The 9,437-nt window shown below is 43.3% G+C and overlaps 1 protein-coding gene and 1 long non-coding RNA gene across 4 annotated transcripts in view; both read left to right on the forward strand.

The window, feature by feature from the left end:
• LOC112069998 (NHS-like protein 3) overlaps window positions 1–1,147 on the forward strand; it is a 42,633-nt gene extending 41,486 nt beyond the window's left edge. Inside the window, exon 9 of the mRNA XM_024137397.2 lies at window positions 1,101–1,147. Within this exon, the coding sequence (XP_023993165.2) occupies window positions 1,101–1,147 (47 nt within the window). The remainder of the gene's footprint in view (window positions 1–1,100) is intronic.
• A 5,274-nt stretch (window positions 1,148–6,421) lies between these two features.
• Window positions 6,422–9,437, forward strand: part of LOC112070001 (uncharacterized) — an 11,374-nt gene continuing 8,358 nt past the window's right edge. For 2 of the 3 annotated variants that reach the window (XR_011475495.1, XR_002893827.2), the window contains exon 1: window positions 6,422–7,274. This is a non-coding gene — a long non-coding RNA (uncharacterized lncRNA). Of the gene's footprint in view, window positions 7,454–9,437 lie in introns of all 3 variants that reach the window. The other variant, XR_011475496.1, reaches the window with a different exon arrangement.

Below are 9,437 nucleotides of genomic sequence, written 5' to 3' on the forward strand. Positions count from 1 at the left end.
CAGCAGTACACCTAGAATAGGATTGTTGCTGCATGTTAATAACTACACCTAGAATAGGATTGTTGTTGCATGTTAATAACTACACCTAGAATAGGATTGTGCTGCATGTTAATACACCTAGAATAGGATTTGCTGCATTTAATAACTACACCTAGAATAGGATTGTTGCTGCATGTTAATAACTACACCTAGAATAGGATTGTTCCTGCATGTTAATAACTACACCTAGAATAGGATTGTTGTTGCATGTTAATAACTACACCTAGAATAGGATTGTTGTTGCATGTTAATAACTACACCTAGAATAGGATTGTTGTTGCATGTTAATAACTACACCTAGAATAGGATTGTTGCTGCATGTTAATAACTACACCTAGAATAGGATGTTGTTGCATGTTAATAACTACACCTAGAATAGGATTGTTGCTGCATGTTAATAACTACACCTAGAATAGGATTGTTGCTGCATGTTATTAACTACACCTAGAATAGGATTGTTGCTGCATGTTAATAACTACACCTAGAATAGGATTGTGCTGCATGTTAATAACTACACCTAGAATAGGATTGTTGCTGCATGTTAATAACTACACCTAGAATAGGATTTTGCTGCATGTTAATAACTACACCTAGAATAGGATTGTTGCTGCATGTTAATAACTACACTAGAAAGGATTGTTGCTGCATGTTAATAACTACACCTAGAATAGGATTGTTGCTGCATGTTAATAACTACACCTCCTTGAAAAGACAAGGGGTAAAGTAAATGTAATTTGTTTATGTCCAATGTTGATTGATGTCAAATTGATCCTGCAGTGATTATATTTCATTGAATGCTTATAAATTCTTTAAAGACGAACACCACGCTCTCTCACACACGCACGCACGCACGCACGCACGCACGCACGCACGCCACACACACACACACACACACACACACACACACACACACACACACACACACACACACACACACACACACACACACACACACACACATATCATAGGGCTCTGGTCACAGGTAGTGCACTATATAGAGAATGAGGTGCCTATTGGGACGCACTGACTTCTAAGTTGAACATATTTCTACTGTTTTCCAGGTGAAATGGAGACGTCTAACATTGTGGAAGCACCATTGCGCTTTTGAAAAAGACTGGATTCTTGTGGAATGGGACTAAGACGGACGAACAAAGCAAGGACTGCAAGAACCTGAGAGACATGGGGGGGAGAGAGAGAGAGAGAGGATAATGAGAGTAGAGAGAGAGAATCAAAACAGTATCCACTTAAGAAGTCAACTCAGAGTTAAAATGTCTTCAAAGGCCTTTATATTTTTGCAAAAAGATGGCATTGGTCCCCATTTCTTTCAAATTAAAGCTTTTATTTTGGGAGTATTTTTCTAAAACATAGAGCTCAAGTTAGGGCTCTATTCAATCCGTATCGTGGAAGTTCAGCGTGATTGAAATTTAAAGACAATGTTCCAGCGTTAGAGGAGACTGCCTTCACCGTAACCGCTTTATGGCGKCTCAGTCGGAAAATACCTTTAAAAACGCTTCAGAGACACAGATAGAATAGAGCTCTTAGTCTGCTCTAGGAAAGTACAAACAGTGCCCCCTCAGGACAAAGGGTGTACTGCGGCTGGATTTTCTAAATACAGCACAAAAGGCTGTGCTTGTAGTAGAGGTCATCCAGAGGTTAGAAAAGGTAGCAGTCACTGCAGTTGAGAAAGATAAACAAGACGACAATTTAAAAAATAAATCTTCATAAAGATGCCCTTTTGGAGTCAAACAATCACTGAATCATCTTATTTCCTAATGGAATGACAGATTATGTAATTCCCAAGAATTTATCTTTTGATCTCGTCGATCAATCAATCAATTAATTTCTGGTGTTAATCAATCAATTAACACCACATTTTACTGCACCTATCCGGTGTGTGTCAATCAATGTGTTATTTTTGCTTTTTGACCAATGAAACCACAAATTATTTAGGCTTAGGTAGGGTAGCGCTTGAGAAAAAGGGACGCTGCATATTTAAAAATACAAATTATATATTAGACCTATTGTCAAATGTATTTAAAAAAAAAAAAAAAAAAAAATAATCACTTTGTAAGATAATGAAGCTTTTAAAGTTTAGGCAAGAAAACCTTTTATCCTTCTGAAAACTAACGTTCCACCAAATAAGCCGCTTCCCAATTCTAGATCTCTAGGTCTGCATCCCAAATGTATTCCCCACACAGTAGTAGTATGGTGGCAGCAGATAGCCTAGCGGTTAGAGCGTTTGGCCAGTAACTGAAAGGTTGCTGGTTTGAATACCCGAGCCGACAAGGTGAATCATTGTTTTTTTTGCACCAGGGGTACTCTACTACTATGGCTGACCGTGTAAAACACCACATTTTACTGCACCTACCCGGTGTGTGTGTCAATAAAATTATTATTTTTGAACGTTTAAATGTTTTAACMAGAGAATATAGTGTATTTTGGGACACAACCCAAGCAGATAGGCACAATATGGCTATTCCTTATAGTTACTTACACTAAACACCATTCCCATGCGTTCAAAAGACAATATTGATGGCTTTTCTGTTACTTAACCATTTCATGTTTTATTAATGTGTCTTTAAGTTGCTTTAAAACAACGTTCTTTATTAGTCCTGCGTCAGCATTATTAATAACATCATCTGTCATTTCACGACCAAATATTAAACCTTTGGTTTGATTTCAACTGATTCATCAAAATGTCTTGTTTCTGTGGATGGCCTTAGAGTCAGTTTTACTTCATATAATCCACAGGCCTCTGGATCGTAACTACAGAAACAGGGAGTGCAAATGGTAAACTATTCCCTACATGGTGAACAACTTTTGGGACGTACCTTGTGAACAGTAGTGCACTAAAGTATTCACTCCCCTTCCCTTTTTCCACATTTTGTTATGTCACATTCTAACATGTATTAAAAAATAAATAAATGTCCTCAATCCACACACAAAACCCCATAATGACAAAGCAAAAACAGTAAAAAAAAAAAAAAGTGTTGCTAATTTATATATAWWWWWWWWWTWACTTATTTACATAATTATTCAGACCATTTGATAGGAGACTCGAAATTGAGCTCAGGTGCATCCTGTTTCCATTCTACAACTTCATTGAGGACCACCTGTGGTAAAGTCAGTTGATTGGACATAATCTGGACAGGCACACACCTGTCTATATAAGGTCCCATAGTTGACAGYGCATGTCAGAGCAAAAGCCAAGCAATGAGGTCGAAGGAATTGTCCGTAGAGCTCCGAAACAGGATTGTGCCGAGGCACCGATCTGGGGAAGGGTACCAAAAAATATTCTGCAGCATTGAAGGTCCCCAAGAACACAGTGGCCTCCATCATTCTTAAATGGAAGATGTTTGGAAACACCAAGATTCTTTCTAGAGCTGGCCGCTTGGCCAAACTGAGGAATCGGGGGAGAAGGTAGAGCGTTGGACTAGTAACCGGAAGGTTGCAAGATCGAATCCCAGAGCTGACAAGGTACAAATCTGTCGTTCAAGGCAGTTAACCCACTGTTCCTAGGCCGTCTTTGAAAATAAGGATTTGTTCTTAACTGACTTGCCTAGTTAAATAAAGGTACAAAAAAAGGGCCTTGGTCAGGGAGGTGAACTAGAACCTGATGGTCACTCTGACAGAGCTCCAGAGTTCCTCTGTGGAGATGGGAGAATCTTCCAGAAGGACAGCCATCTCTACAGCACTCCACCAATCAGGCCTTTATGGTAGAGTGGCCAGACAGAAGCCACTCCTCAGTAAAAGGGACATGACAACCTGCTTTGAGTTTTCCRAAAGGCACCTAAAGGACTCAGACCATGAGAAACAAAATTCTCTGTTCTGATGAAACCAAGATTGAACTCTTTGGCCTGAAAGTGATGGTGGCAGCATCATGCTCTGGGGATGTTTTTCAGCGGCAGGGACTGAGAGACTAGTCAGGATTGAAGGAAAGATGAACGGAGCAGAGTACAGAGAGATCCTTGATGAAAACCTGCTCAGGACCTCAGACTGGGGCAAAGATTCACCTTCCAACAGGACAACAACCCTAAGCACACACCCAAGACAATGCAGGAGTGGCTTCGGAACAAGTCTCTGAATGTCTTTAAGTGGCMCAGCCAGAGCCCTGACTTGAACCTGATCGAACATCTCTGGAGARACCTGAAAATAGCTGTGCAACGACGCTCCCCATCCAACCTGACAAGAGCTTGAGAGGATCTACAGAGAAGAATGGGAGAAACTCCCCAAATACAGGTGTGCCAAGAAGAGTCAAGGCTGTAATYGCTGTCAGAGACGCATCAACTAAGTACTGAAGAATGGGTCTGAATACATATGTAAATATGATCATTTGCAAAAAAGTCTAAAAAACTGTTTTTGCTTTGTCATTATGGGGTATTGTATGTAGAATGATGAGGGGGGGGGACAATTGAATCCATTTCAGAATAAAACTAACATAACAAAATGTGGAAAAAGTGAAGGGGTCTGAATACTTTCCGAATGCACTGTATATAGTGAGCCATATGGCACTCGATACTATAGCCTTCATCTCTAGTAGTACTACTGGACTGAGGAGAGACGATGGTGAATATAGTGAGCTATATGGGACTCAGTACTACTAGAGACGAAGGCTACAGTATCACTGAACTGAAGAGAGACGATGGTGAATATAGTGAGCTATATGGGACTCGATACTATAGCCTTCATCTCTTGTAGTACTACTGAACTGAGGAGAGACGATGGTGAATATAGTGAGCTATATGGGACTCGATACTATAGCCTTCATCTCTAGTAGTACTACTGAATATAGCCTTCATCTCTAATAGTACTACTGAACTGAGGAGAGACAATGGTGAATATAGTGAGCTATATGGGACTCGATTACTATACCTTCATCTCTTGTAGTACTACTGAACTGAGGAGAGACAATGGTGAATATAGTGAGCTATATGGGACTCGATACTATAGCCTTCATCTCTAGTAGTACTACTGAACTGAGGAGACGATGGTGAATATAGTGAGCTATATGGCACTCGATACTATAGCCTTCATCTCTAATAGTACTTACTGACGAGGAGAGACAATGGTGAATATAGTGAGCTATATGGGACTCGATACTATAGCCTTCATCTCTAGTAGTACTACTGAACTGAGGAGACGATGGTGAATATAGTGAGCTATATGGTACTCGATACTATAGCCTTCATCTCTTAATAGTACTACTGAACTGAGGAGAGACGATGGTGAATATAGTGGGCTATATGGGACTCAGTACTATAGCCTTCATCTTCAATAGTACACTGAACTGAGGAAAGACGATGGTGATATAGTGAGCTATATGGGACTCAGTACTACTAGAGACGAAGGCTATAGTATCACTGGACTGAGGAGAGACGATGTGAATATAGTGAGCTATATGGGACTCATACTACTAGAGAAGAAGGCTACAGTATCACTGGACTGAGGAGAGACGATGGTGAATATAGTGAGCTATATGGGACTCAGTAATACTAGAGACGAAGGCTACAGTATCACTGGACTGAGGAGAGACGATGGTGAATATAGTGAGCTATATGGGACTCAGTACTACTAGAGACGAAGGCTACAGTATCACTGGACTGAGGAGAGACGATGTGAATATAGTGAGCTATATGGGACTCAGTACTACTAGAGACGAAGGCTACAGTATCACTGAACTGAGGAGAGACGATGGTGAGCCTTTGGGCAACATTTCTTTAAAGAAAATAACTATTTTATACTCTTGTTATCCTCCTTTCACATTGGCTGCAGTTCCCTCGGTTTTTCCCAGAGTGAGAAAACATCTCGGTAGTCATCGGCAAACGTTATCGTTTGACATTGAATAAATTAATCTCTTTTGACTCTGCACCTGGCCGGCCTTATTGTCATGTAAAGTAAACAACGTTTCTTACCTGATTCAAAAGTACAAAATAAGAAGGAAAGAAAAACGTAGAGTCATGTACTTTATTTTATGAAAAGATGATAAATTATTCAAGTGTATTAGAAGTGCAAGTGTATGTGTTTTTCAATTGGGTGACTGTGTGGTAACCATGTTTAAAATAACAGGATAATTCCTGGTACCACCCCCCCCCCCCCCCCCCCCCCCCCCCCCCCCCCAGTCTCCCCCCCCCCCCCCCCCCACCCCCCGCCCCCCCCCCCCCCTCCCCCCATATGATAAAATAACAGATGAATTCCTGGTACCACCCCCCCCCCTACCCCCCATATGATAAAATAACAGATAATTCTGGTACCACCCCCCCCCCCCCCCCCTCCCCCCATATGCATTAAATAACAGATGGAATTCCTGGTACCAAACCCCCCCATATGATAAAATAACAGATTAATTCCTGGTACAACCCCCCCCCCCCCATATAACATGTATCTTCAACCGTTAACACATCCACTAGCATTCACCTACCACCACGACACACTTCTATATTCACGTTGTCACACCGTAATGGATAGGTCATAGGTGACTGGTGTGGATGATTTAAGACATGGTAGACAATAGAGACTGTTGAAGGCTAGCTAGTGTACATAACGAGTCTCTAGGTTAAATGGTCACAACCAATGTGGTTCCATATTTTCCTCAAAGAATTTCCCAGACAAGATACAATGTGTTTAAAACAGGGGGCACTTGGCTGTCATTACAGAGCCATAGCATTGCTTATACATCAGGAAGGAAAATACAACACTGATATCAATAGTAAATATACACCGTTAAATTAAACCCAGTTTGATGTGCTAGTTTGATCATAGTATTAAAGGGGAATGGAAACACTAAAGGAAATTAATCTAAGCAAAGATATGTATTCAATCCACTAATAGTAAACATGTGCATTTAACATAAAAAACATATCTATATTTATTATTTTGATCGTCGACAAAGTTTATTTGAGCTATAGTCAGCGCCATTTTAAATTGCCATAGTAACGACTGACACCAGTGCGTCCCTGGCAGGAATCAGCTCATTGTCTGTGGTATCGAAGAGAGTGAGGTTAGGGGCGGACAACAACAAATAGTAAGTCAAACATGAACTGTATTGCGCCAGGCTGTATGAATTGTCTCCAAAAATATCCCTCGGTAAACTACCACATAGGCTGCCCAAGGACACGCAACTTTTGAAGAAGTGTCTCCGTGTCCTGAAGAGGAAGGATGTGCCAGCTCGAACTCACAGGATCTGCAGACAGCAATTCGCGGAGGCAGACTTCACGATGAAGGGCACTTTCGATAAGGTAAACCGGGAGTTTCCGAATGGAAACTAGGCCTACGTTGAAGCTGTCTGCTTGCGCCTCCGTTTAACATTTCGAGGGTTATGGTGTAGGCCGTTGCCGACCGAGCATCATCGCTGACTTCGGAGTCGAGCAAAAGCGACTGAACGGAGGCGACGCGAGTCAATGCAATGGAGCCTGAAGTACGTTAACGTTAACCGGTCATGACTGTTGTTGACTAGGCCAGCGTTAGACACTGGGCAACTTTGTTGGAATTAAAAGGTAACTAGCTAACTGCGTCTGAAGTGTTTTGTGTAAACACCCCCCAGCAAATAACATTAGCAAGCAACTCAACTGCAACAGTTTCTCCGTGTAACGTTTCCTCTGTTATTAGGTGAACTCATTCATTTCGCCGAGGGTCACGCCTGTCAGGTACTTGTAGTACTTCTTACCATCTCGTAGTTAGCGAGGTACACCGGTGGTTGGCTTCTTATAAGTTCTTGAGGGTGTGACGCTATACGGTGGATTACCTTCTCATTTAAGCTGATGGGTCCCCGGTGGTCTCTTCTTATAGCCGACTTTAGGGTTCCGGTGGTTTCTCTTTAGTGAGCGGTCCCGGTGGTTCTCTTTGAGGGAGGGTCGGTGGCTCTTTAGTGAGGTCCAGTACTCAGTTGGGACCGGTGGTTCTCTTTAGTGAGGGTCCCGGTGGTTACTCTTTTAGGAGGGTTCCGGTGGACCTCTTTAGTGAGGGTCCGGTGGACTTCTTTAGTGAAGGGTCCCGGTGGACCTCTTTAGTGAGGGTCACGGTGCCTCTTTAGCGAGGGTCCCGGTGGGTTTCTCTTTAGCGAGGGTCCCGGTGGTTCTCTTTAGCGACGGGTCCCGGTGGATCCTCTTTAGCGAGGGTCCCGTGGCTCTCTAGTGAGGGTCCGCAGTGGAACTTTCTAGTGAGGGTCCCAGTGGGACCTCTTTAGTGAAGGGTCACGGGTGGACCTTTTTAGTGAGGGTCACGACGTGGACCTCTTTAGTGAGGGTCACGGTGGAAGCCTCTTTAGCGAGGGTCCCGTGTGTTCTCTTAGCGAGGGTCCGGTGGTCTTCTTTAGCGAGCGGTCACGGTGAACCTCTTTAGCGAGGGTCCGGTGGTTCTCTTTAGCGAGGGTCCCGGTGTTCTCTTTAGCGAGGGTCCCGGTGGTTCTCTTTAGCGAGGGTCACGGTGGACCTCTTTAGCGAGGGTCCGGTGGTTCTCTTTAGCGAGGGTCCGGTGGTTTTCTTTAGCGAGGGTCCCCGGTGGTTCTCTTTAGCGCGGGTCAGGTGGTACCTCTTTAGCGGGGTCCGGTGGGTTCTCTTTAGCGAGGGTCCCGGTGGTTCTCTTTAGACGGGTCCCGGTGGCTCTTTAGCGAGGGTCGGTGGTTCTCTTTAGCGATGGGTTCCGGTGTCTCTTAGTGAGGGTCCCGGTGGTTCTCTTAGCGAGGGTCCCGGTGGTTCTCTTTAGTGAGGGTCCCAGTGGACCTCTTTAGTGAGGGTTCCCGGTGGTTCTCTTTAGCGAGGGTCCCGGTGGACCTCTTTAAGCGAGGGTCCCGGTGGACCTCTTTAGCGAGGGTCCCGGTGGACCTCTTTAGCGAGGGTCCGGTGGACCTCTTAGCGAAGGGTCCCAGTGGACTCTTTAGTGAGGGTCCCGGTGGTTCTCCTCTCACGAGCACACAGCAACAATCTGGCACCCAGGGGTCAGTTTTGGCATGCTGTACTAACCATTCTTTCCTCTGTTGGTAGAAAACAATTAAGGCACTATTAGGCTATAGTTATAATCAGAATCACTGCATATACTTGAAACTAAACAATAGCCTTAGAAATGAACATGGATTTGCATGTACCTTCCTCTGCCTCCTGCAGTCTCCTCCAGGATGAAAACCTTTTCAGGGATGTCATCCTGAAACAAACAAACGTTTCGTTAAGACAACCGAACCCAAATCTATCAGTTGACGTTAACAAGCTACCTGTTCTTGTATGCTTTGTCAACACACACACACACACACCGAATACAGGGACATTGATTTTTCAGCAAACTTAGCTGTCAACTTCAGTCTACTAAATGAGGTGGAGCTAACAAAACATTACAAAAACAAATGTCAACTAATGTATTACAGTAACTTGACTATCTGAGGTGGTAGCTAGCCACGGTAACTAACGTTA

Source organism: Salvelinus sp. IW2-2015, unplaced genomic scaffold (assembly GCF_002910315.2).
Source record: "Salvelinus sp. IW2-2015 unplaced genomic scaffold, ASM291031v2 Un_scaffold1192, whole genome shotgun sequence".
NCBI lineage: Eukaryota > Metazoa > Chordata > Actinopteri > Salmoniformes > Salmonidae > Salvelinus > Salvelinus sp. IW2-2015.